The sequence below is a fragment of the Alosa pseudoharengus genome, unplaced genomic scaffold, assembly GCF_046254945.1.
Source record: "Alosa pseudoharengus isolate Yale_2024_CS ecotype anadromous, Long Island Sound unplaced genomic scaffold, YU_APseudo_1.1 YU_APseudo_1.1_scf_21, whole genome shotgun sequence".
In the NCBI taxonomy this organism is placed as follows: Eukaryota; Metazoa; Chordata; class Actinopteri; order Clupeiformes; family Clupeidae; genus Alosa; species Alosa pseudoharengus.
The window spans coordinates 26,403,865-26,428,864 of NW_027468674.1; the positions used below are offsets into that span (position 1 = coordinate 26,403,865).

Sequence of the window (25,000 nt, forward strand, 5' to 3'; positions counted from 1 at the left end):
ATTTGTCTGTATGTGTGTGTGTGTGTGTGTATGTGTATCTATTTGTCTGTGTGTGTGTGTGTGCGCGTGCTACAGAGCATTCTGTTGTACAGTCCTGATGCCTCTGTTCAGGCTCCATCCCAGCCCAACCCAGCACGGTGGGCAGGAGTTCACCTTGAATCTGAAAGCACTTTTCTCATTCATACCTGTCCTCTCTGAGAAGTGTCACGTGTCCTTGACTGAGGTGGGATATAATGGCTTGGCTTGGTTGGTGAAGGACTTAGTGGCAAGATTCTCAGTAATGATCTTTAGCTTCATTACAACTGTAATCTTGGTGAGCATTGAGTGTTCCAACCATGCAAAACATTTCTTGTATATAGAACTAGCAGTCAGCTGTTTTCTCTCTCTCTCCCTCACTCTCACTGCCTATCCCCTGCTGTTTTGTGATTGCTATGTTGTCTTTAGAGACATACTATGTGTGTTTGTGTCTAGAAAAACAAGAAATCAATGAGTTTTAATTTGGTCCTGTGACCTCCTCAGACTATTTTTAAAATCAAATTATCTGTTAAATCTGTTGGTTTACATCAGACTACTTTGTCTCCTTTTGTCCTGCACTGTAGATGTGTTCTGATATGTTGTGATAAACTTCATCATGTCACTCAAATACCATGGATCTGGACCTCTCTGTAAGACTGAGAAAATTGACGATAAAAATAATTCTACAAAATGAACAGTTTAAAGTAGTCATATAGCCTACATAAAATGCTGATAACAACAATAGGCTTAATCATTTGAATAGAATAATAACAAAATCCCAAAACTATCGCTAGAATGAAGTACATTACGTAGATGAAAATAGACTGCAACCTCTTAGATGTAACATAATTTAACTGTCAAGTGGAAATAACTTCTGTTACTGCTTGTCATCAGTCGGTCTCATTAGGTTGTGTGTGTGTGTGTGTGTGGTTACGTGAGAGGAGAAACAGGGACAAAGGTGATGGGTTCATCTCAGCACACACACACCTTATTTCACCCAAAAGATAATACCAAACCCATGTGTCTGGTGGAGATTTGGAGCATAAACACTTACTTACACCCCCCTCCACACACACACACACACACACTCACCACCAGCCGCATCGCTAAAAAGGGTTGTGGGGTTGTGTTTGCAGTGTGTGGCGTTCCGTCGTATGCCTCCCAGGCATGCTGCGTTGACAGGGTGGTCTATCACTGGGCAGGATCTCTGACACACATTACACAAACAGGGGCTCCGCTCTGGGTGGGTGGTGGCGCGCACAGACGTACCTGACGACTGAGACGCCATTAATCTGGCCTCAGGCGATTACGCTCCAGTTTAGAGAGCCAGTAGTTCAGGTGAGGTAGGCTTTTTAATGGTCACAGCCTCTGTAAACACATCTGTAAAGGCTTATTAATTATTAAAACGTTTTGGCAGTGCATGACTATTATCGCCCTGTGTCCCCTACTCTGCACACAATTCTAGAATGTTCCGTGGAAGTGCACTGCCTGACATAGGGTTTTGGTTGTGTGTCTATGCATGATGTGGTTATGAGGGTGCTACTGCTGCAATGGGGGCATAAATCTCGGTGTATTCCCTCAGCTCATGTTACCTCGGCTTTAAGAAAAGGGAGCGGGTCCGGCGTATTTTATGTTGTTTTATGGGGGGTTCCAGGGGAGGCCCGACCTTGATGAGTGAAATATGGGCAGGTGGCCAGCAGCAAAGCTAAGTGCTAATGCTCTCTCGCACACGACGGACGCCGAGTAGCCGGGGCAATAAACCCACAACACATAAATCCACGCCGGACAGGGGCGTGAGTATATTTGTGTCAGCGGCGAGCATAATTACACGGCGATAAAAACGTGTGAAGTGTCAAATCAATGGTGCTAACTAACAAGAGGAATTTTTCCCCCCCCTCTCTCCCCTTTCAAAGCTGGGCTATGATTGAGCCGTGTCAAATCAGAAGGGCTCGATCGGATTGCCATGGCAACGGCGCCTTCTGCCTGGCGACCGAAGGGAGAGCTGGCCAATTATGAAGAGCTCAGTCATCAATCACTATTGATCCCTCACTTACTGTAAGGAGGCCGTGCTCTGTGGGTGTTTACGTGTACACACGTGTGTGAATATGAGACAGGGAGAGTGTGAGTGGGAGAGTGTGACGGAGAAGAGGAATGTCTCTGTGTCTGTGTGTGTCTGTGTGTAGAGGAGAGATGGCTGTTTTGAGAGTATGAATGTGTGTATGTAAGAGAGACAGACAGAGAGAGAGAGAGAAAAGTGAGTAATTGTGTGTGACTATACGTTTCCATGTGTTAGAAGAAGTTGAGTGTGACAGAGAGAGAGAGAGAGAGAGAGAGACCTTCCCTGCTGAGCGTTCTGTATGTCTTCATCAGTACGTGAGAGCGAGGGCCTTGCAGGTCGTAAAAAAGCCCTCCGCCTGTTCCCCTGCCTGCATCTCTGCTTCATTTTCCATCTCGCTCTTATTAATTCAGCCGAGTTAATTTCGCACAGCCCGCGTGCTCGTCGCCCGTGGCACGCCAGCTGAAACAGACCCATATACCCCCACCCCACCCCTCTCCACCCTCGCCCTCCCTCTATTTCACCCCCTCCAGCCCCCCCCCCCACCCCACCCCACCCTCCAGCCCTCCCTGCGCTCCCTGTATCTGTGCCCACCGCTCTCCAACATGACATAGTGCCCAATCCCAGAATCCATCTGGCGGCCATACAGGGCTTCCTCAGTGCACTGCCTAGACGGATGATGATCAGAGAGCTGGAGGCTGGAAGCGCTGTTATTTCGCCTCCCCAAAAAATCCACCCCGTTATGTGCTTCGCTGCGTTGTGTCCTCTGGGTGTTTCGGGGTACTTAAAATAGACGAGAGGCGTATAAAACATTGCAGGCTGTGTTCTATTTAAATGCTCCTGTATATGTGCAATGCTGCAGATAATTGAGGCGCAAGGGACGGGCCTCATTCACACATGGGGTTTCTGAGGTACTCAGAGGTGTGTGTGTGTGTGTGTGTGTGTGTGTGTGTGTGTGTGTGTGTGTGTGTGTGTGAGGTTGAGGGGGTCCAAAGAGACTCCTTTAACTGCGCTCTTCCTCAATCCATCCAGTTACGGCTCACATTCCACAGCCTCTAATTTATGTCCTTCGGAATCAAAGTACGTGACTCCCGAGGTCAGCTCCGTCACATTCCTGTGCCCCCCTGAGGAATCCCTGTAAAGTCCCGGGTCGGGGATGGGGAAAGATTTACGAGGCAGGAGATGTAAGCCAAACTCCTACAGGTCCCCCTCTTTTCTTTTCTCCTCTCTCTCTCTTTCTTTCTCTCTCTCTCTCTCTCTCTCTCTCTCTCTCTCTCTCTCTCTCTCTCTCTCTTGCTCTCTCACTCTCTCACGTTTTCTTTTTTTGTCCTCTTGTTGGACGCACTGGCCCGCCGACACTGTGGTCTTTCTCATTGGGCGGGAGCATGCGCACAGCAGCGAGAGGCCAGGGGGCCCCCTTCTGGACTGGGGGTACTAAACGAGCTCTTGAGGGGGGGGTCCAGACAAACGCCAACCCTCTGCTGCCCCCCTTTCCGCTGCCAGGGCTGGACGAGTGCCCCCCCCCCCCACCCCCTGCCTCCACTTGACCATCAGCACACCAGAGCATAGACACTCCTGACACCTAGTGGCTGCAGTGGGTAGGGTTCGTATTTTTAGGGGTGTCATAGTGGTGGAGTGATTCACTTTCAAGTTTCAAATACACACACACACACACACACACACACACACACACACACATGCTTCTGAACAAATTACACCCAAACAATGGCCAAGACCAGGGTGGATAAAAGACATCACTGGAAATAGACATTAAGTCAATAAATGGGTTGGATTATTATTTATTCATTGAATTGCTTTTTGGTTTATGCAGTTGCTGATGGTGGCATTATTGTTGGCCATAGCCATTTTACTCCATTGAATGGGCTTTTGGTTTATTCAGCGACCACTGTTGATGTCCTACTGTTTGGCTGTGTCCATCTCTAAGATGGCCACCTTAACTGAGATGGCCAGAGTGAGTCCCCTCAGCCCCGCAGGTTCACATCCTCCCAGCGCTCAGACGAATGGCCACACCAGCTTGCCCCCTACCCACAGGAGGTCACCCTCCTCTAATGTGCGGGGAGAGAAAAAGGAAAAAGGCTGACATGAAAGGAAAAGGAGAAGCCGTGAGTGAGTGAGAGAGTGTGAGTGAGAGAGAAAGACAGGAGTGATCTATACTTAGATCCTTGTACCCCCCCCCCCTCTATACAAACCAACCTCCCCTTTTCCTTCTCTGTCCTTCCCCCCTCCTCCTTCTCCTCCTCCCTTTCTCTCTCTCTTTCTCTCTCTCTCTCTCTTCTCTTTCTCTTTTTAACCCCCCCCCCCCCCCATTCGCGCTCACATCCACCCAAAGACCTGCTTGCTGTGGGGCAATAGACACCCAGGCGCTGTATAGACACATCGGGGGCATTCTATTTACCAGCACAGGCAGCAGGGGGGTGAGTCTGGGGTTTTGGGGTCGTGCAGAAGGCAACGGTCATCCCCCGGTCAACTACAGTAGGTCATTATTCAGCCCCAGCCAATCGTCCAGAACGGCACAGCGGCGGCAGTGGCAGCAGCAGCAGCAGTCGAGGCCGCGGCAGGCCCCTCCTGTCTCCACCCACCGCCCCCACCTTGCCATCCACCCACCCCCCCTGCCCATTCTGCCTAATTATTATAAATGACAGGGGCGCGTAAACAGCCATCATTACGAGCACTCAGCAGCATACACAATTCCACTTTAAATGGCTATTAAGTTAAAGAGCCATCAGTAATTCCCCCAGTGGACTTTTAGAGCCTCTGCGATTTTATTTTTCGACCCCTCGCATATTTCGGCCGTCGCCGCGGTTGAGCGTCTGGGCGACGTTGTCACGGTGCTGCATTATCTTTGTGTGTTTTGTGTGTGTGTGTGTGTGTGTGTGTTTTTCCACCTTTTTCTACCAACTTCTCTTTAAGAAAAATTAACATGTTTTGTTTTGTTTTGTTGAAAAGGAAGAAGTTGGGTCATAATAAATGAATCTGACCACAGTGCATGGGGCTCTCTGTAATTGCTCAGCACTTGCTTGTTTGTGATATATATAAAGCGCCTGTAATGAATGGAGTGTACCAGTTTGGGGGCATGTTCCCTTTAACTGGGTTTAGAGGTAAATAGATAAACCTGGAGAGTGCCTCCATGTTTCTTTGTTAAGTGGGCTCAAGGAGAAGGATGCAATGCAGTACTCTCAGTGTGTGTGTGTGTGTGTGTGTGTGTGTGTGTGTGTTGTGTGTGTTGTGTGTGTTTGTTTGTGTGTGTTATTGATGCTCGGGAGTGTGTTGGAGGTTGAAGGGGAAGGAGGGAATTGGGAAAAGGGGGAGGGTGGAAGGGAGAGTGAGTAAGGATGAGAGAGAGAGAGTGTGTGTGTGTGTGTGTAAGAGAGGGCGAGAGAAAGAATGAGAGAGGGAGGGAGAGTGAGTAAGGATGAGATAGAGAGAGAGAGTGTGTGTATGTATGTGTGTGTGTGAGAGAGAGGTAGAGGGAGAGAGGGAGAGAGGGAGAGATGGAGCGAGGGAGGGGGTAGATTGTAGAGCAGGAGTGGTGGGTTCAGCGGCAGGGCAATGAGAGACTTCCTGCGCTCCATCACTCCCAAGGCCTCAGTCAGCTGGTGGCCCGCGGCACAGCCCTCATGTGTCATTCTTATTAGCATCTCTCCTGGCTCCTCTCACCCACAGCGGCTGTGTGCGTGTGTGTGTGTGCGTGTGTGTGTGTGTGTATTTGTATGTGTGTGTGTGTGTGTGTGTGTGTATTTGTATGTGTGTTTATGTGTTGTGTGCGAGAGAGAGAGAGTGGGCATAATACGAGCCTCTTACCCTGTTATGTATGTGATTATGGATACATTTGCTAAAGACATAAAAAAACAGTGAGAGGATTTGACAGACAAAAAAGTACTGAGACAGAAGGAGAATATATGAGCGGCGACGCACACTGCATTAAGCTAGTGAGAATGTAAGTGGTAATGAGAGAGATGGAGAGGAAATGGGAAAGAAAAGAAGGAAGAGAGAAGGAATGGTACAAATGAGGACCAGAACATTATGGAGTGGAGGACTGGAAATGAAATTTAGCCAGCTGTTGTGCCCACGCCAGAGAACACCCCCCCCCCTCCCCCCACACTCCACCCCATCTCTCTCCTCCCCCCCCTGCACGCGGTGCTGCGATACTTCAGCGTCTCGAGGCATCATTAGCTGTCAATCTGTCCCTTCTGCCAGCCCTGGGCGATGGGCACATTTTCGGCAACACCGCTGGGCAGCGTTTCCCCCCGTAATCTCGGGCGCGAGCCCGCGCGCCAAACAAATGATCGCGCTGGCACACTGCAGGTGTTGTCATGGTAACCCGCCCTCGCTTTCGCTCGTTCTCTCTCTCTCTCGCCTGCCAACCCCGCCCACCTGCATCCTCCCCTCCCTCCCTCCCTCTATCCCTCCCGAGGAGAAGGAGTCACGCAGAGGTCAGCCTCGTCGCAACGCTGAGCAGCCTCATCCCTCTCTCCTCTCCTCCACCCTCAGCTGCCAAACACCATCCTCTCTTCTCTTCTCCTCTCCGCCTCCCTCCCCTCTTTCCTCCCCTTCACCCCCCCCCCCAAATGCCCTCCTCTCATCCTCCACTCGTCTAGACCCCCGTAACCAAACGTAAACGTAAACACCTACCCACCACCCGTGGCCTCCCTCCTGGGAACAGGAAGAGGCTATCAGTGCGCGTGCAGCATGGAGCTGATGGCTGGCAGTTAGAGGAGTAGGACGAGGCTGAGGGGAGGGCGGTCGGCGGAGGTAATTAACCCAGATACCTGGCCTGTTGCTCAGTCTCCTCCAGTGGCCATGATGCCGCCCCTTCAGGCAGCCTCCCCCTGGTGATCGCCCACATCAGCACCAGACGTGCCCGCCACCACCACCAGCTGATGGCCATGAGCCACGTGCTTTAAATAGAGATGTGACATTTTGGTAATTGAGACAAAGAAAGAGGGTGAGAGAGAGAATGAAGGAGAGAGAGAGAGAGAGAGAGAGAGAGAGAGAGAAAGGGAGAGAGGGAAGTATGAGCTTGTGTGTAGGCGAGTGATTGAGGCAGGACAGCCGTCATTAGGGCGCGTTCGCTCTCTGCTTGCCTCGTCTGTGCCTACTCCATGTGCACTCCATTTGAACCCATCAGTCCTCGGCATTTTTTGGTTTGTGCCGGTGGCGGTGGTGGTGTGGGGGTGGTGTGGGGGTGTGGGTTGGGATGAGTGAGGTGTCTTGGGGGTGGGTGGAGGATGTGGGCGAACAAAAAGAGGAAGCCGGCGCTCGGCGTGCCACAGAAGCTCATTGAGCCGGTGGCACGCCGGTGATTTAGGGGAGTATTAAGATGACGGTGTTGATCATCAAAAGGACCTTTTCTCAGGGCGAGTTCTCAGCAAAACGCTGCACAGATGGAGCGCCGCAGATAAATAAAACTTTCTGTCACGCTCAGGCAAGAGGGAACCGCGCTGCACTGCCCCCAGGAGAGAAGAGAGAGAGGGAGAGAGAGAGAGAGACTCTTCCCCCCTCCACCCACCACTCCCTCCTTTCTCCTCTCCTCTCCTCGGTTGTCCCCCAGCCCCTCTGTCGTTCTCTCCCTCCCTGCTTTTCCTGTTTCCCCCTTTCCCTCCCTCCCTCCACTCTCCATGCGTTACTGTTGCAGGTCTCCTAAATGTTTGGTGCCCCTGTGGATGGTGTGTTGAGAGTGAGGTGCGGGTGGTGTGTTGAGTGTGAGGTGGGGGTGGTGTGTTAAGCGTGAGGTGCGGGTGGTGTGTTGAGCGTGAGGTGCGGGTGGTGTGTTGAGTGTGAGGTGGGGGTGGTGTGTTTAATGTGAGGTGCGGGTGGTGTGTTGAGTGTGAGGTGAGGGTGGTGTGTTGAGTGTGAGGTGTGGGTGGTGTGTGAGAGTGAAGTGCGGGTGGTGGGTTGAGAGTGAGGTGGGGGTGCGAGTGCAAGTGTGGGTGCTGAGCTGAGGGTGGGTTAGATTGACTGTCTAGTTGGCTCCCATTCCTCAAAGTGTCATTAACACAGCTCACAGCTCATCTGCATGTGTCTAGAAACACATTAGGGGCCGGCTCTGTGTGTTGTATGTATGAATGTGTGTGTGTGTGTGTGTGTGTGTGTGTGTTTGTGTATGTGTGCTTTTCTGTATGTGCATATGTGTACATGAGTACTTGTGTGTATTTGCACATCAGTGTGTTTGACGAGGTTGGTATATTTGTGTCTGTGCATGTGTGATAGTGTGTGTGATAGTGTGTGTGTGTGTACTGAAGGAGAAAATGGTAATTAGTTCTCCCCCGGCCTCTTCCTGCTGTGGGGTGCTGGATGGATGACACGCTCCTCACAGCTAAATGTACAGTACGTGCTCTTCTGAATGCTTAAGTGGGGTGGAGAACGGGCTGTGTGTGTGTGTGTGTGTGTGTGTGTGTGTGTGTGTGTGTGTGTGAGGGGAGTCTTCGCCCATCACTCCTTCCTGCTGTTACCTCTATCCCCACACATTCATAACCCTCCCCATCCACCCACACCCACACCCCCACCCTATCCAACCCCACCCCACCCTCCAACCCCGGTCCAGCCTCACCTCTCTTAAGGCCAAAAGTCTGGTTTCCATTTCTCCTTCTTCTTTTAAGTGTCACAGGCGCTTTTGAGGTCTCTGGGATGAGAAGAGGCCAGGGGCTGGTGAAGGCAGCTGATGGATGAGAGGGAGGTGTTGGACACGGACCATAGTGCCGAGTGGCCAAACTCACGCAGGAGAGCAGGGGATTGTGGGTACTTCGGTACATAGAGGTTATTTTGACCATGCCTGATGTGGAGGAAGGTGTTTCCTGAGCTCGTCAAATGAATGTCTAAATCATCGAACACTTCAACATGGGCGTGCCAGTCAGGATAGACTTCCTCTGCCTTGGAAGGGCTGTCATGGCCATTCAAAAACTGGCCCTTAGGGGAAGTAATTTTTTTTGCTTGCACCAATATTTATGAAGGATTCAGTCAGGTGTATGCAGCAATAGTAATAATAGTAGTGTGTGTGCATGAGTGATTGTGTGTGTGTGTGTGTGTGTTTGAGGCACTGCATCGCCCTCTCTGGTAAAGGAGACGGACTGCTCACACACACATTCTCCATCACGGGAGACAGACTCCAGAGATAAGCATCTCCTCTGTCAGAGAATAAAGGAGTGTGTGCAGGTGGGCCGTGCTCAAACCTGCATGAAACCCCCTCCCTACACACACACGCACATACACACACACGCACATACACCCACACACACTCAGAACGAACGATCCCAGCCATCATGCTAAGCACACACATGCAGAACACACACACCAGGACTCGCATTCCTCCACAAACTGATCAGCAACTCTGAACATAAATCAGCGGTGCAGGAAAGTGAAGAGCACGGTAGGGGGGGAAAATCACACCGTCGTGCCTCATTCTAACCAACCACACTTGCTTTCTCTTCATGTTGCTCTCAACACTCAACACACTGCTGGTGTCATATCGCTGCAATTCAATGCAACATGCAGTTTCAGGCTCTAAACACCTTTTGTGTGTAGGGGAATCTGAGCCTTGTGAGTTCTTGTTTGAATGGCTTCAGGAAAAATAACCCATTCGCGTGTCCTTCATGTTCTTTTTACAGGAGTACAACATCCATGGCTGGTGGGTAGGAGAACTGGGAGGCAACATTGGCATTGTCCCTAAAGAATACCTTCATCCAGCTTACATCATCTGAGCTCATGTACGTCCCTCTCACCTGGATAGCCACAACTGTCGCCATGGCAGCCAAACATTCAAAAAGGCTCTTTTATTGCAGCATGTAATTAAAGCCTGGATTCTTGCTCTGATATACTACTTAATACTACCAATGCAAAGACTAGGTCCCAAGAATAGTATGCGATTGTATTCAGTGGCAGAGCACTGAGCACTTGTTTGCATTTCTTTCTGATAAAAACACTCATGACTCGTGACATAAAATAGCTTAAGTGTCATTCAGTAATTTCATTATACTCTCTATTCCATATTAACCCCTGAGTGACTCTTTTAATAAACTTCACATTATGCTGGCAAGCATCTGCACATAAAAGAGGAGAGAGGACTGAGTTCGCCTCATCTGAATAAACACCCCAAATACCTCTCCCAGTGATGACACCTGCTGGCTGAATTCTGAACTACAGGCTGGCTGAATGTAGAGCCACTCTCTCCCTAATGCAAAGTCTGTATAGCCACAGCCCCGGCAAACATTCTAGACCAAAGCAGATTTTAAGAGATTTTAAGAGCTAAGCCTACAGATGCTACAGAAATGTTATTCTGCACCACTAAGCATTTGCCTGGTAAAAGGGGCCCTTGCTGAAATCCCCCGTTGTTAAACTAAAGAGAATTCTCCACAATGGAAAGGATTTTAAAAAGCGCGACAAAAGTCCAATAAGGGAACCCATAAATACATAGTTGTGTCACACAGTGTTGTCATTAATATATTTGGACCATTTTGTTTTTGTGGATATGATCAAACCCTCCACCTGTATGTTTTTCTCTTTGTCCAGGGATTGCCCAATGCTGGACCTCCACATAGACTCTTACAACACTCGACAAGAACTACAAACTGAGAATACTTTCAAAGCTTTAAACAATTATTTTATATTATCAGCATGCATACTATGAAATTATGTAGACCTACCAAATCTTTATATTCTCTATTTTTGAATTGTGTCTGGTATTATAAAGAAAATGTAATAAATGCAACATGAATGTTTCACATGGTGCCATTTTGTTTGTTGTTATTACACTGGGTTCTTGGATTAAATTGAATTACCCATGGGCTGCAAAAAGTCTGTACTTAATTGTATGCTAATTGGTAGGATGTGGAAAGTAAAACTAAGGTCAGTACCACTGCATTTGGCTTATTTCTACTTAAACCAGAAAAATACAAACTTAGAAGTCATAATGAAGATCATAGATAGGCAGTGCTCTATATCTTTGTTCACATTTCCATGGAGAAATGCAAAATGAAATTGCATGATACACCATCATGAGACATAAGATGGGGGCACAAAAACATTTAAGCCACCTACTGGCCAAAATGGGCACTTCTGGTTAGACAACAAAACTCTCGACCTTGAATATCACAACTAGAGTGCTCGCCTTGTATCTTCTGCCACTTAATTGACAAAAAGCAACCATACCAAATTAACAATGCTCAGTTCAAGGCATGGCACCCCAGGTAATCTTCCCTAGTGAGACCAAATTAAAACTACAAACGATTTGTCTATGTGATAGATTTGACTTTTCCCTTCTATTTTTCTGGTATTCTTTCATCATGAATGTAAAATATTAGAAACAGAAAGTGAGGATACCAATCTTAGGTCATTTATATTGTAAAAATCTTTTTATTGAGTAAAACATGTCACTCTTAAAACAAAACAAACAAAAACACTTGATAGCATTTAGGACCGTACGGCAGCTCAGCAAAATAAAACAAGTTTCATTTCATGTACATTACACTGTACTTAAATGATGGCAAAATAATACCACCCTAACTAATTCACATTGTAAAATGCAAACAACAAAAAAAGTCTCCATTTTGGATTACGATGAATGGGTGATCCACTTATGTACTATAGTACTGTAAGTGATCACTGCAGCTACAACACTTAAAAAGACCTCCACCTCCTTACTTCATGTCTTAGAGATGAGGATCCAGTATTGGCCAGAGAGGGCGATTACTTGTCCTTGATAATGTTGAGAAGTAGACAAGCCGACTCAATCACAAGCTTGAAGACATAATTAAAAATGACCCATGTTGTTCAAAAAAAGGAAAACTCTGATGAAATGAGTTTCTTTGGGGGAAAAACAAACAAAAAGAAAGTAAAACAGGACAGAATGGAGTTCCCCGTCTCGTAAGTTAAACCATCTGCCAATGCAACCATACAAGTGCCTCTTAAAGGGTTTGTGACCACATTTTACAATGCCAATGTAGGAACTTTATATTAAGTTGTGTGTTGGTTCTGGTTCTGAAATAACCTGGGCCAATGGTTCTGGAAGCATCTCGGTACAAAGGTCTGCTCTGAGAACATATTTCCTCTGGCCCTACTGGATTCCTTACTGACACAGAGGTGCTGACCTCAGACCAGTCCAGTGCATCTGAGACGCTTTCTGAGCGACGGACCAGAGCACATTCAGAGGCCAGACCAGAGCTACTGCCGATTCCCCAGCTCTAAGGGGCAGAAGTGGGGCGGTGGGGGTTCATGGAGGGGTAGGACTCAGTAAAGAGCATCAGAGTTGCTGCTCCGTGGCCTCTTGATCTTCTCTATGTTCTTCAGGATCATGTCATGTAACGTCACCTGTTGACAGAACAACAACGTGTGTCAGACCACATTTGATATAGTAGCATACCATCAAAGACGAGCAATATGCACCAATTTGAATCCACAGCGCACCGTACGTTCCAAACTATGACAACAGGCAGTGACAATGTAGCACCATAATAGCGTTTTACTTGACATCTAGGTCATGACATGCCAGTGGTTGACTTTAGATGACAGTTTGACGTCAGAGTCTCCAATCACACACAAACATTCTCTTGTGGCTGCAGGAGTCTCCAATCCCAAATAAACTGCATCCTGCATGAATTTTATTTAACAAGCACTTTTGCTTCTTTCCTGACAGGATGGCTTTAGAAAGACCTGGAAATCAGCTGACTAACCTAGAGGCTACAGAAGAGTCAAAAATTGACCTGTGATGACCTTCAACAACCAAACAAACTTTGCATGCATACTAATCACATGCATATGCCATGCAGTCTCTGATCTGAAAACCAGTCCCAAAATAAAGGGACTCTCTTTCCCGTTCATACACAATCACATAACCTGCAGAGATTGAGTTGCATAATCTAATTGTTTGAACTCCTATGACTTCTCCTAACTCAAGCCTGGTGTGAGGTCAGTGTTCATGGCAGGGTCAAAAAGGGAGGAATATGAATTAGTGGGATTACTCACATATTGATTTCGGAGCTCTGACACTATGATCTTGAGACTGATATATTCCTTCTCGTCAATCTCGGTCACGGTGCGACGATAGTCTTCCTGCAGACAAAACACAAAGACAATGTGACTTGTGTACATCAACCACTGTAAATACTTTTGCATATTATAACATAAACATGCCACTTACCACATGAGGATATTTTGCTATTTTGGATACCAACTTTGCCCTTGTAATGTAGTACCTTGAATTGTAAAAAATAAAAGTGAGAATTCTTGAGTTTTTTCAATATACACAACTAATAAGTGCTACATGACAGCATTATGGTGCATTGTTGCTCACCTTGATATCTGGTCTAGATACGATGCCGCTTCTCCCTCCACTGTTCTCAACTCGGCTACAGTCTCCTCCTGCAGGAGGAAAAGCTCAGGGTCAGTCTACGTTTGGCACCAAACACAAAAACATGTGCCACATACCAAGAGACTGCTTTGATTATATTTACATGAAGGGTACAGATATTTAACAAAATCTGACACAAAGGTTGCTTTCAGGAAGGGATTAAAGGGATTAAACAGCCTTCTTTCACAAAAACACTAACACGTGAGGGCATGCCATCTTACAAGCATAAAAGGAGACCTGTTTGCAAATGAGTTCAGAGGTGCCTGGTTTTCCCTTTTGCCATGAACAGACTTTTAACAGGAGGACCAGCATGATCAAAACAGTTCGGATGGAAAAATCTCACCTGAATTGACACTCCAAAGTTGTTGCCATCCTCTATTCTTGGGATTAACAACTGAACCCACATTTTGACCTGAAGACGCAGAAAGTGACAGTATAATGTTTATATTTTACTAGTTACTGACCTTACACAGTTTCTCAACTTCTAATACAAATCACTAAATGCTCTGTATAACGCGTGTTTCAACTCACCGTGTTGCATTTCTCTATGAGAGTCCTGATCTCTGGTTTGACCCTCTCTATCAGGTCCACTAGCTTTCCATTACTCTTCATCATCCCTCCAGGCATCACAAACACCTTAGTTCCAGCCACTGTGGAGGAAGATGGGAGAAAATGTTATGGTTGTTGTCCAAAAGGGCTCGAGATAATAAATCCATAAGTCTTCATACACAAAACCACCATACAAACTTAACAACCGAAATTACATACCTTTATCCTCTCCTGCACATTCGTCGAGTTTTCTCTTTTTTGCATTTTGCTGTGGCGAATAATGTCACAGTTAGTGAAGAACTTCAAAACCGTCAAACTAGATTCTTCAAGCAATATTAACAAAATGTCAACATCTGAGATATCCAAGCTCTTACTGCGTCCAGGCCATCATGGATGTCTGAAAGCAGAATGGGATCTGGCACAGATAGGTTTATATCTGAATGGATATCCTTCAGCTCTTTGATGTTTAAGATAGGTTCCTGCATAGATCAAGCAAGTGGAATCAACCAAACCACAAGTCACATTATTATCCCAACAAAGAAAAACAAGCAAGTCCACAATCAGATATCGAAACAGTTTACCTAACACTAACCTTAAGGAACTGATCAAGTTCCAATAATTTCTTTGGGAAAAAGGCAGCCACCAAGTCCTCTGCCTGCAAAATTACATAACAGTGACAATTAGATGCAATCTGGATTCATACTAGCCTATATTATCCCTCTGTGCAGCAACTTACCTCTGCAGTGATTCGTTCTCTGAAAGCATCAACCTACCAAAACATAAAGAATTAAGTTTGTTATTTGTTTACTCTTAGAACATACGTAATCTAAATCCCCCAATCACCCCAAAAAAACACTACGTTTGAATAACGTCGCTCCATTTGACTTTAGGATTGCAGTAACGTTAGGGATAACATCCTTTACTGAACTTTCATATGTGGTTATCTTGCAACAAAGGAGGTCTGGTTTTGATACCAGAAAAGACTGTTAACTATGCTAAACTAACTACTGGGGGGTTGCAAACACATTAGGCATGTGCTGAGTAGCTCAATCTTACTGTCAATTTTGAAAGACCCGCAATAGCTTTCGTGCAAGGAAGCGAGTTTCTGTATCTATGAAGGATAACAGTTACAGTCAAATGATACGCTACAATGAGTAAGCAAGCTAGCTAAAGTTAACCTAGCAAGCAGCTAACCATGATCTCTACAGGTAGGCTAAGCTAACCTACTGATGTCGCCGGTGACTAGCTTGCTAACGTGTACTGGAGACTCATGACGTAGCAATGTTTCATTTACAGTGTGTCATATGATTTTACAAATATGATCTAAGTAAGTTGTATGTTCGACACAAATGAGTGACATTTATTTTAAAGCGTATTTAAACACTTGAAGTGAGCGGGAAACTTGAGTGATTAGCAAGAAAACACCGGCTGGCAGAGGTGGTGCTTGGCCTGCTGTACCATTCATTTTCACACCCTTTCAAATCTTTTTAAAAAATGTTCATCAACAGTTACCTTAGTCTTGATTTCAGTGTCCACTTTGAGCAGTGAAGACATCTTACTTATTCCCACTAAAAAGATAAATAGATTGTCTTCACAGCATAAAATGTGACCGTGTGGCTTTCAACTCCTGTCAGCCACAAGGTACGGCGAGTTTAGAGATGACGTTATCACTATGCGACATAGCGAAAGATTCTGAGCATGCGCAAATGTCTCAGGAAAAAAAGGTTAATTATTGTCACATTGTTGCAATGCCATACACAAATATTTACACACTACAATTTAGCTGTTTTGTATTATATTAAAACAAAAACAAAATCTTACGAATCCTGCTAAGTAGGGAAGTACACGCACGTCAATGATCAAGGGTGTTTTGTTTAGGTATTGACATTTTTACATATAGATTTGGCCTGACATATTATTGAAGGTGCATTTACAGCCTTGCTCTCCTTAGAAAAAAACACTTGGAATATCCACGACGTGTCATGTGCATGCCATTCCAACATAAACAAATGAACTATTCTGATTGGGGGTTGAACAGTTTCCAACAACACGTGACATGGTTGAGGGGGAGTGTCAGTGTGCAGCTCAGACGGCCATGTAAACAAGGAAAAGACTTGCGGACCGAGGAACGTATTTCATCGCGGATACAAAATACACTCAGTATTAAATGATACCTCTCCATTAAACGTGGCCAACAGCCATGGGCTTTCCTGTCACCATCAAAGTCAATTTCAGGGGGAATGTGAGGAAGTTTCCCGTTGCGGACTCGGAGAAAGCACAGTGGGAATCGGTGGAGGCCTGGGTGAGTAGGTAGGCCTATGGCCAGCGTCACAACCTAGCGTTGTCGTCGGGGATGTTTGCAGTCGCTGTCCCTGCAGGCCTATTTCAAGGCCTACGTAAACAGTTAGGCCATATACGATTGTTGGTGAATAGTTACTTTCAAAACGGATAGTCATTATTGTTTACTCTGGATTAGTGAATGTCAACTGCGCAGTTGAGGAAAATTACGTTGGATAGTCCTCACGATTTTCTGTGGCTTCCTTATCTATTGGCAATATGCACATGTTGTTACCATGACAGGCGCATTGACAGTGAAATAATCCAGGTTCACTGCACCCATGCAACGTTACCTTACGCGACTGAAAGAACCTTGCTGTCGAGCCACCCGTCAGAGGATCTTGTAATGACGTCACATCAAAATGTCTTTATGTATCAGGGTATTGTTTAAATGGCGTTAAGTGGTTGTTGTGCAGTATCTCTAAGATTTACATTATGCGTAGTGTCTCACCATGATCACTCTTTTTTAAACGCAGATTAAAACTACCATTGGCTTATGCCACTTTCAAGTAAAGTATTTTGATGAAGACAATGAGGAGGTGAGCTAAAATGTAATGTTCAAATACATTGAAACGTTTTCAGAATAATAATAGCCTAACTGTTACAACATGGTAATAGTTTATTAATAGCACTTTCCCCATTGTTTTACAGGTCTCTATCAACAGTCAAGGTATGGTCAAATGTTTTAAAGGTTGGACTCGGTTGGGAAGTTGTGGAACAACATTGCAAGCAACATTGTTGTCATACATAAAGCATGAATATGAGGATGACTCAGTTAGCATAACATAACTGTTTCCATTTACTGTACACGCACAACATTGGAACATTGCTTTGTATTGTTGTGTGATAATATTATTATTTTATTTTACAGAGGAATATGTGGAAGCACTGAAGGTAAATAGAATGTGCATTTTAAAATATGTTGATGATTGCCATTGATTACTCCATAAGTTTCAGGAACAGTAGAAGAACCATACAAATCATATGTACAGTACATTACATTGTAGTGATTGTATTAGTGTTTAGCGATTTGTGTACAGTGCACTAGACATTGGTATCTGATTCTTTCCTCCTCTGGGCATATCGGCTACAGAGCGCTCTAAAGCAGGGGAACCAACTCCACATGAATGTTTACAAGATGAAAGGGCAAGCTGAAGGTGGGGCCATGAAGGTGGAGGTGAAGGAGCTGAAGCTTGAGAACCGGCCAGCTCCCCCGTACCCCTCCAGGCTAAAAACAGTCGACAAGGAGACACAGGTCACCCCCGAGCGGGACTCGGTAAGGGAGCAATCAAAGTCTGCTTTATTGTCAATTTGTATGTCAAGACATATTTTACCAATTAGGTCCACAGACAAACATAACATTCAAGTAAACAATATAAAAAGTAAATAAGAAGGCACATACAATGAAGAAATGTAAAGAAATTGTGAGAAGCAATCTCACAAAGGCAGAAGAAGCTGTATTTTGCTCTTGAAATGAAGACACAACCAATATACATTATGTTTAAGGCCTTTTGGAGTATTCAGAAAAGATCAGACATATGTGATGATGTGATGATGGAGGATGTTTTTGGTCTCAATAGGTGGTAGTGAAGGATAACAAGGGGCCCAAAGTGGAAGATGAGGCTGTACCAGCGTGGTTCAAATCATACATGGACAAGGTGAGATAAAAAACTGTTGAGTGGATCTTAAAAGTGATATGAATAGTCTGTGTTTCTTTATTGATGTGTCTTGAGAAGGTATTGTCATTTTAACCATTAGTATGATTTATAACAGTATTACCATTACCATTATTATTATTATTATTATTATTATTATTATTATTATTATTATTATTATTAGTTAGTAGTAGTAATAGTTGTGGTAGAAGTATGGGTCTTTATCAACCAGTCTCTGTTCTTCCAGTTTAAAGACCAGGTAGTGAAGGAGGTGGTGGATAAGATGTGCAGTGAGTTCTCTGGACAGTGCTGCACACACAGAGGCCCCGGGCAGCGGTCCGAGGAGCCAGGCACGTCTGGGTCCCAGGGGCCCATCATCAGCTCCACCACAGGGGTCACGTCCAGCTCCAGCACCCCGACCTGCAGCAGCTGCAAGGGACCAGCTACGGGGGGAGGCTACCAGTGCAGGTGGGTGGGCCTCTCTGGAGTGGACCTGGGGGGATGCTCTGGGAATGCTGGGAATGGGAGCCCCTATGTAACTCACCATATCCACACACATTATTAGTAATAGCAAATAATTTTCATATTGTACTCATACTGATGTGTAAATCTCACCTAGATGAGTTTAAACATGATAATAACAAGTTATTAACAGTATTGATAAGTATATAATCAAGTTACAAGTAAAAAAAAATGCCTTTGTTTGTCAGCAGACTCTTTAGATCCTCCTTATGTGGTATTCCCATGAACAGCAAATTCAAATGAACTTGATGTTGATGCAAACATAACAATGACCAAATCATCTGTGTTTTGCATACTGTATTTTCTTTGTAGTGTGTGCCCATCTTGCATTCTGTGTGAGCCTTGCAGTCAGGGCCACGACCCCAGCCACAACCTCAAGAGGACGCGGACGCCCTTGTCAGTCCCTGAACGTGGGGTGACACCAGAGCCCAGGCAAGTCCCCCCAAGACGCCAAAGAAGTGCAGGAGGTCATCACTCTCAATTCCCCATTCCCAAACCTGACTGCCTCCCGCGCTGTCTTCGGAAAGCTCTGGAAAGGCAAAAAACTACAGTTTGATGCATCAATGCGGCACACATTCAGGATGATACACACAATACATTCAAATAAGAAATAGGCTTGTACTTTTTATAGAGCTCAAGTTAGTTTTTTTTTTTTTCCCCCTTACGTCTCTGTGGAAATCCTCCTCTATTTCTCTACACAAAATTCTGTCCTGACACAAATTTGAAAGCTATACGCTCCGGGACACAGGTGGTAGTGGTGAGCTGTCCCTGACATTCTGAATAACGCGTTTAGCTACGGCGCTAATGGCTCCGTGCCATTTAGCCTAGTGGGCTGACGCGTTATTCTCGGGATCGATATCCGCAAAAAAATAAAAAAAACAGTGCCGCTCCGCTCCGCTTTTACGCCCCTGCTTCTGGCCCACCAGCTTCTCTAGGCGGTCTAAGTACCAGCCCTGGTGTAACCGCCCCTCTCTGCCTCGACCTCTGACCCCAGGTTCCCGCGGCGCGGCGACCGGACGGTGCGCAAGGCCGAGCGCCAGCGCCTGAAAGCGGAGCGGCGGCAGCTGAAGGCGGAGGTGAAGGAGATCAAGAAGAAGCTGCGGCTGGAGAAGCGGGGCCTGCTGTGGAGCGGCTCCACCAGCTCCAGCGCCCGGCCGTCCGTGCTGGCCCTCGTCCCCGCTGCCCCAGCCCTGGACCCAGCCCCAGCCCCTGCACCGGGTCCACAGGCCACCAGTCCAGAGTAAGGGCCCACACTAAGAGAGAGAGAGAGAGAAAGAGAGAGAGAAAGAGAGAGAGAGAGAGAAAGAGAGAGAGAGAGAAAGAGAAAGACAGAAAGAGAAGGCGGTCAGACAGGGCCGGGTGGCCTACGCACCCCAGGCTAGACCACAGTCAAAAACATTTTTTGTATGAAGAATAATCACATAATTGTTTGTTTATAGTTGAGTTACCGCTGGAAAGTGGATGGAACTACTGCTACTGCTACTACTACTGCTACTACTACTACCTCAAATGAAACCAGCTGCCTTTATGTATTGCGTCAGCTTTTTTTTTTTTTGCTATGAGCTTCAAGCAAAAAAACGGCTATGAAAAAGAAAAAAAAATGAACAAAAAAGAAAAACAAAACTCAAGCTATTCTCACGATGCTCTGTGCACTCAAACCAGGGGTCCCAAGGTCTCCTGCTCCACCTTGGTGCCCACAATGACTGCCTTGTTTCTGGATGAGAACCTGCCAGACGGCACTTGTCTGGAGCCAGGAACCAAGTTCATCAAATACTGGAAGATGCACAACACAGGCAACATCAGCTGGACGTCTGACACCAAGGTACACTGCCCTGCGATTTGGCTACACCTTCTCAATGCTAGCATCCCCCGCTTCTCGCCTGCTGTAATGTAGAAACCAAATCAAAATGGGATCTATACTAGAGTGATGTGATTCACTAGTTTTAACTTGTTGATTTTTAAAACATAATTTCAGTTCTTATTTTCTTATCATATTTATTTAATTGAATCAATGAGGGAATACCCTACCCTTATTTGGTAACGTTAATGATTTCTGTTAAAGGAGAATTCCGGTGTGATATTGACCTAAAGTGTGTTGAAACATGATACCGAGTGTGAACGTATGTCTCATAGCCCATCTCGGATTGTCCCCTGCACTCCAAAATCTGGCGCTAGTTAGCCGATGCTACCAACAGCTTTTTCAATGGTGGTGCTTCGGCATCGGGCTAGCCATGCAAATAAATCACTGTTTTATACCATTTACGAGGCTCAATGTTATCTCCACACTTCATTGGTAGACTACCGAAGGCCCTGACATTTAAAACGAGACATTGAGAACTTTGAAAAAGCACTAGTAGTTTACTTACAAGACGATTTATACAGACAGTATCTTCACGAAGTTTAGCGTTTGCAGCCATCTTGAATTTAGTCACGATAAGTCGAGCGACGAGTAAGAATGAACAGGTATGATAAGGGATCAGATTCCAAAAATAATTCCGTGGAAATGCATGGATTCCAGTTTGGCACCACCATTGAAAAAGCTGTTGGTAGTATCGGCTAACTAGCGCCAGATTTTGGAGTGCAGGGGACAAGCCGAGATGGGCTATGAGACATACGTTCACACACGGTATCATGTTTCAACACACTTTAGGTCAATATCACACCGGAATTCTCCTTTAAACCATGTGACTGGCAAAACAAATTGCCAGTGCATATGTGTTTACACATTTATGTCTGTCTTTATGTTTGTGCCTTTGTATGTGTGTGTGTGTGTGTGTGTGTGTGTGTGTGTGTGTGTGTGTGTTTGTGTTTCCCATGTCGTGTTTGGTGTCCGTGTGTCGCCCCCACCCCTCCCCTCCCCTCCCCGCCACTCTCAGCTGAAGTTCATGTGGGGGAACCTGGCCCCGGAGTCGCGGGAGCAGAGGGAGGTGGCGGTGCCCTTCCTGCAGCCGGGCCAGGTGGGCGTCGTGAGCGTGGCGTTCGTGGCTCCCCTGCTGGAGGGCACCTACACCTCCCACTGGCGCCTGGCGCACTGCGGCGAGCAGTTCGGCCCCCGCGTCTGGTGCAGCATCGTCGTGGTGCCCGGGGGCACCGCCACCGCATGCCAGCTGGGCGCCCGACATCACAGCAAGAGGCCGGTGAGCTGACGCGCCTGTCTTCATGCCAGACTCACCTGCTCTGTGCTTAGCCAGCCTTGCTTTTTCATTAACATGATCTACGACTTATAGAACAGACTCTTACAAATAGGTATTTAGCAGGAGGGTATTTGGCATGGAATCTATGAATATATGTCATAGTCAAGTTTATGTTAATTATTTTCCTCAATACTAAATTATTTTCCTCAACAGAAAACAGTGTTTAGTGGATAGTGATTACTAGTAGAAAATAGTATTTAGTGGATAGTGGTTACTTGAAATATGTCACTGTGTATACACTGTGAAGCAGTGTATGCCTCATAGTTTCCATAGCAAACAGCTCTGCTCAGATTCATCCATAGATAGCTCTTTGTTTTGGAAAGTCTAGTGCAGTCAGTGTCGCTGGCTGCCAGTGTGTCACATTTGCGTAAATGCGGAGGTGACTCACTGTGACGTGTGCCGCAGAGAGATGACCTTGGTCACGCCGAGAAGGAGCATCTGGGCTGGCTGGCCACCAGGAGCTCCAAGGACACCTCGTCCGTCGGCTCCCAAAGACCCTACTACATTCCCTCGGTGGACATGCTGACAGCACAGGTGTGTCTAGAGGTAGTGTCACGGGAGAGCCCAGCACGTGTATATACACAGTCTAAATATACTGTGACCTTGTGGACTCTCTGAAGGACTGACCAACTCTCTATAAATGTTTTCCATTGTGTCAGGATTTGCTGTCCTTTGAGTTGCTGGACATAAACATTGTGCAAGAGTTGGACAAAGTCCCAGCCAACACTCCTGTTGGTAAGACCACACAGTGACATGACTGTTAGACAGCAGCTTAGGTTTGTGTCTGTTTTGGGGGAGACTCACTGAGTCTGTTTTTCTGTTGCATGGCAGACATGACCCCCTGCATGTCTCCCCTCCCTCACCGAGGACACCTGCTGGACAAACCTGGAGTTGAGCTGACCAAAGACAAACCTAGGCCCACTGGTGATAAGAAACACACAGGTAAGGAAGACATCTGACCAATAAAACATCTTCAGAGAAGAAAATTGTAGTTAAAGTTACAATAGAGAGTATGTAGGCTGAGCTCTAAGTTTGACTTGTTCAAAGTGAAAATTTTGTGTCATGTATATCTTTTAGCCAGTAGGTGATGCTCTTGCAACGTAAGCCTTATTTTTTCTGCCTCCTTTGTGGTTACCTTAGACACTATAGTTAGTTAGTAACTATTAAACATGACTATACACATTTTTATCAGCTTTGATGTTTGTAGTATTTTCATATCAAATCTTTTGTCTTTAGGTAATTACATGGTCAGTACATTGAAGGACTCTTGTTGGTCTGGTCTTGTCATGCAAGTGGTGCCGCCTCCAGACCACTTGGACCCTCATGGGCACGACGAGGCAGACGAGGACATTAGTGGGACCCAGTTTGTGTGTGAGACCGTCATCCGCTCCCTCACCCTGGAGGAGCCGGACCACAGGCCTCGGCGCAGGGCACGGCAGGGAAACACTAAGCCTGTCGGTAAGAGCTCTGTATCTGCCCACGGGGGTGGGGGGAGGAGGAGGAGGGTATTCATTATTTATTGGATTATTCTTGTTTTGAAGCGCTGTAACCTCCACTTTGCTCTCATTTTAACAGTATTCACAGTCATTCATAAAATATATTTGTGCAAGGATAGATATTTTATGTCTTTGTTTTTACTTTAATGTTTAGAAACATTATTTGTTTTTACTTTTTACGTTTAGAGTAAACCCAGGCTGTATGGACACTTGCATTGCAACTGATAGTACATTTGTGTGATGGTACATTGTGATACACATTGTGTACATTTTTGACCTCAACATCCTGTAGTAGTCAAGACTCCATGCTGACTTCTGACCTGACTGAGGATGTGTCTGTTATGTTTTTGGGAACTGACTCTGATCTCTGTCTCTTTCAAATCCAGTTTCCTGTCTTGAGAGACCACTGCTGCTGATGAGTGACAGAACACAGGGGCCAATCACCAAGTCAATTGAGATCCCACCTCCCCACCCCCAACTGACTGTGCTAGATGAGCAAGTCATCTTAGGTAAGTTGTGTATCTATCAGATGGTATGTAAAGAAATCATACAGCAGTTTGATATGAAGCATCCTTGATATAGGAAATCGTAAATGTAATATCTCCATATACAGTATTCAGCCAGTATTACCATACAGTATTACCTCTAAATTGAAGTATTATATTAGATATTTAGCGTTGATGTTTTGCCCTGTCTGATATTTGACCAGTTGTCACTGAGAATTGTTCAGGCCCAGAAACTTTGACATTGACCCTGTCCCTGTTGTCCACTCAGAGAGGTTTGTTGCTTCGGAGGAAAACCTGTACACTGACCCCAGCGAGACGGAGCGGGAGGATGAGGATGAGGATGAGGAGGAGGAGAAACCGCCGAGGGACATGTGTGTGGAGCCAGAGCGGGCAGAGGAAGAGCCTGAGGCCGAGGCCGGGACGGGCGACTGGGACGAGGTCAGCAGCCAGGTGTCGTCGGTCTCGTCCGAGGACTACACGGTGATCCTGCCCGACTGCTTCGACACCTCGCGGCCGCTCGCCGGCTCCATGTACAGCTCGGCCGTCTCCCAGCACGGGACGGCCAGCTGCCTCAGCGTCAGCGCAGCCGACCCGCAGCCCGGCCCGGTGTCGGACGCGGAGCCGGACGGACGTCACCTGGAGGGCGAGGTGGACAGGAGAGGGAGGGTCACCGGGAGGCTGCGGGGGTCATCGCCCATCCACAGCAGCGTGACCCACATGCTGTGCGCCTCCCAGACCTTGGATGCCCCGGCGCTCGTTCCCGAGGTGGTGCCGGCCCCTGGCCCAGTGGCCCCACCCGTCCCGCCCCGACATGCACAGAGGTAAGGGGTCAGGTCAGGGGAAAGGCAGGGGGGTGCACTGGACATGTGGGGAAGAGGTCATGTTTGTTACTAGGTCAATGCTATCTAGCAGTGTCCTCGCATGACGTTCACTGGACATAGCCCAGCCATGGAGACAGGAGACAGAAAAAATGCATTTATCTATTTAGGTTAGTAGGGTGTGTGTTTGCCAAGGGTGGAAAAGACTCCCCTCTTCTGGCTGCACGTCTGAAGATCAATGCAATACTGTCTGCAAAACATGTCCTTATCCCCTAAAATAAATTAAAATTAAGTGAAGAATTAGTCAACAGCTGTTTACTTTTTTGATGTTATCTGTGTGTTTTGTTCCAGGCTGGTGCCAGAGAGGGAACCAGACTTGATCCCAAGGACAGGTCAAAGACCCAACGTCCTGCAAAGGGTGGACAGCACTTTGAATGGTGAGACAGATACTCGTGCTAACGCTAAACGTTTTGTCTTGTTTTTCACATTT

General features: G+C 46.4%; 3 protein-coding genes across 5 annotated transcripts in view; 2 read left to right on the forward strand and 1 right to left on the reverse strand.

The window, feature by feature from the left end:
- skap1 (src kinase associated phosphoprotein 1) overlaps positions 1 to 10,807 on the forward strand; it is a 40,584-nt gene extending 29,777 nt beyond the window's left edge. Inside the window, exons 12-13 of the mRNA XM_076298374.1 lie at positions 9,697 to 9,795; positions 10,598 to 10,807. Coding sequence (XP_076154489.1) covers positions 9,697 to 9,789 — 93 coding nt within the window. The 3' untranslated portion in view covers positions 9,790 to 9,795; positions 10,598 to 10,807. The remainder of the gene's footprint in view (positions 1 to 9,696; positions 9,796 to 10,597) is intronic.
- Positions 10,808 to 11,417: 610 nt separating this feature from the next.
- Positions 11,418 to 15,639, reverse strand: psme3 (proteasome activator subunit 3). The gene is made up of 11 exons (XM_076298375.1): positions 15,495 to 15,639; positions 14,719 to 14,751; positions 14,575 to 14,637; positions 14,357 to 14,461; positions 14,202 to 14,250; positions 13,965 to 14,083; positions 13,777 to 13,845; positions 13,377 to 13,444; positions 13,224 to 13,278; positions 13,049 to 13,135; positions 11,418 to 12,394 (listed from the first exon to the last, which is right to left on the reverse strand). The coding sequence occupies exons 1-11, from the start codon at positions 15,534 to 15,536 to the stop codon at positions 12,314 to 12,316; spliced, it is 771 nt and encodes a 256-aa protein (XP_076154490.1). The 5' UTR covers positions 15,537 to 15,639; the 3' UTR covers positions 11,418 to 12,313.
- A 434-nt stretch (positions 15,640 to 16,073) lies between these two features.
- Positions 16,074 to 25,000, forward strand: part of nbr1a (NBR1 autophagy cargo receptor a) — a 15,040-nt gene continuing 6,113 nt past the window's right edge. For 2 of the 3 annotated variants that reach the window (XM_076298376.1, XM_076298377.1), the window contains exons 1-18: positions 16,074 to 16,284; positions 16,796 to 16,858; positions 16,971 to 16,989; positions 17,191 to 17,213; positions 17,413 to 17,595; positions 17,900 to 17,977; positions 18,222 to 18,442; positions 18,809 to 18,928; positions 19,491 to 19,736; positions 20,159 to 20,318; positions 21,373 to 21,633; positions 22,096 to 22,224; positions 22,350 to 22,425; positions 22,522 to 22,632; positions 22,927 to 23,148; positions 23,573 to 23,695; positions 23,961 to 24,513; positions 24,862 to 24,947. In XM_076298376.1, coding sequence (XP_076154491.1) covers positions 16,183 to 16,284; positions 16,796 to 16,858; positions 16,971 to 16,989; positions 17,191 to 17,213; positions 17,413 to 17,595; positions 17,900 to 17,977; positions 18,222 to 18,442; positions 18,809 to 18,928; positions 19,491 to 19,736; positions 20,159 to 20,318; positions 21,373 to 21,633; positions 22,096 to 22,224; positions 22,350 to 22,425; positions 22,522 to 22,632; positions 22,927 to 23,148; positions 23,573 to 23,695; positions 23,961 to 24,513; positions 24,862 to 24,947 — 2,776 coding nt within the window. In that variant the 5' untranslated portion in view covers positions 16,074 to 16,182. Of the gene's footprint in view, positions 16,285 to 16,795; positions 16,871 to 16,970; positions 16,990 to 17,190; positions 17,214 to 17,412; positions 17,596 to 17,899; positions 17,978 to 18,221; positions 18,443 to 18,808; positions 18,929 to 19,490; positions 19,737 to 20,158; positions 20,319 to 21,372; positions 21,634 to 22,095; positions 22,225 to 22,349; positions 22,426 to 22,521; positions 22,633 to 22,926; positions 23,149 to 23,572; positions 23,696 to 23,960; positions 24,514 to 24,861; positions 24,948 to 25,000 lie in introns of those variants that run through there. The other variant, XM_076298378.1, reaches the window with a different exon arrangement.

What these genes read in the sequence shown, in the direction of transcription:
- psme3 (XM_076298375.1), bottom strand. Translation starts at nt 15,536, where the DNA reads ATGTCTTCACTGCTCAAAGTGGACACTGAAATCAAGACTAAG. An exon ending in AACTTGATCAGTTCCTTAAG is followed by an intron (nt 14,462 to 14,574) that starts GTTAGTGTTAGG and finishes TGATCTATGCAG; the next exon opens with GAACCTATCTTAAACATCAA. An exon ending in TATCTAGACCAGATATCAAG is followed by an intron (nt 13,279 to 13,376) that starts GTGAGCAACAAT and finishes TTACAATTCAAG; the next exon opens with GTACTACATTACAAGGGCAA.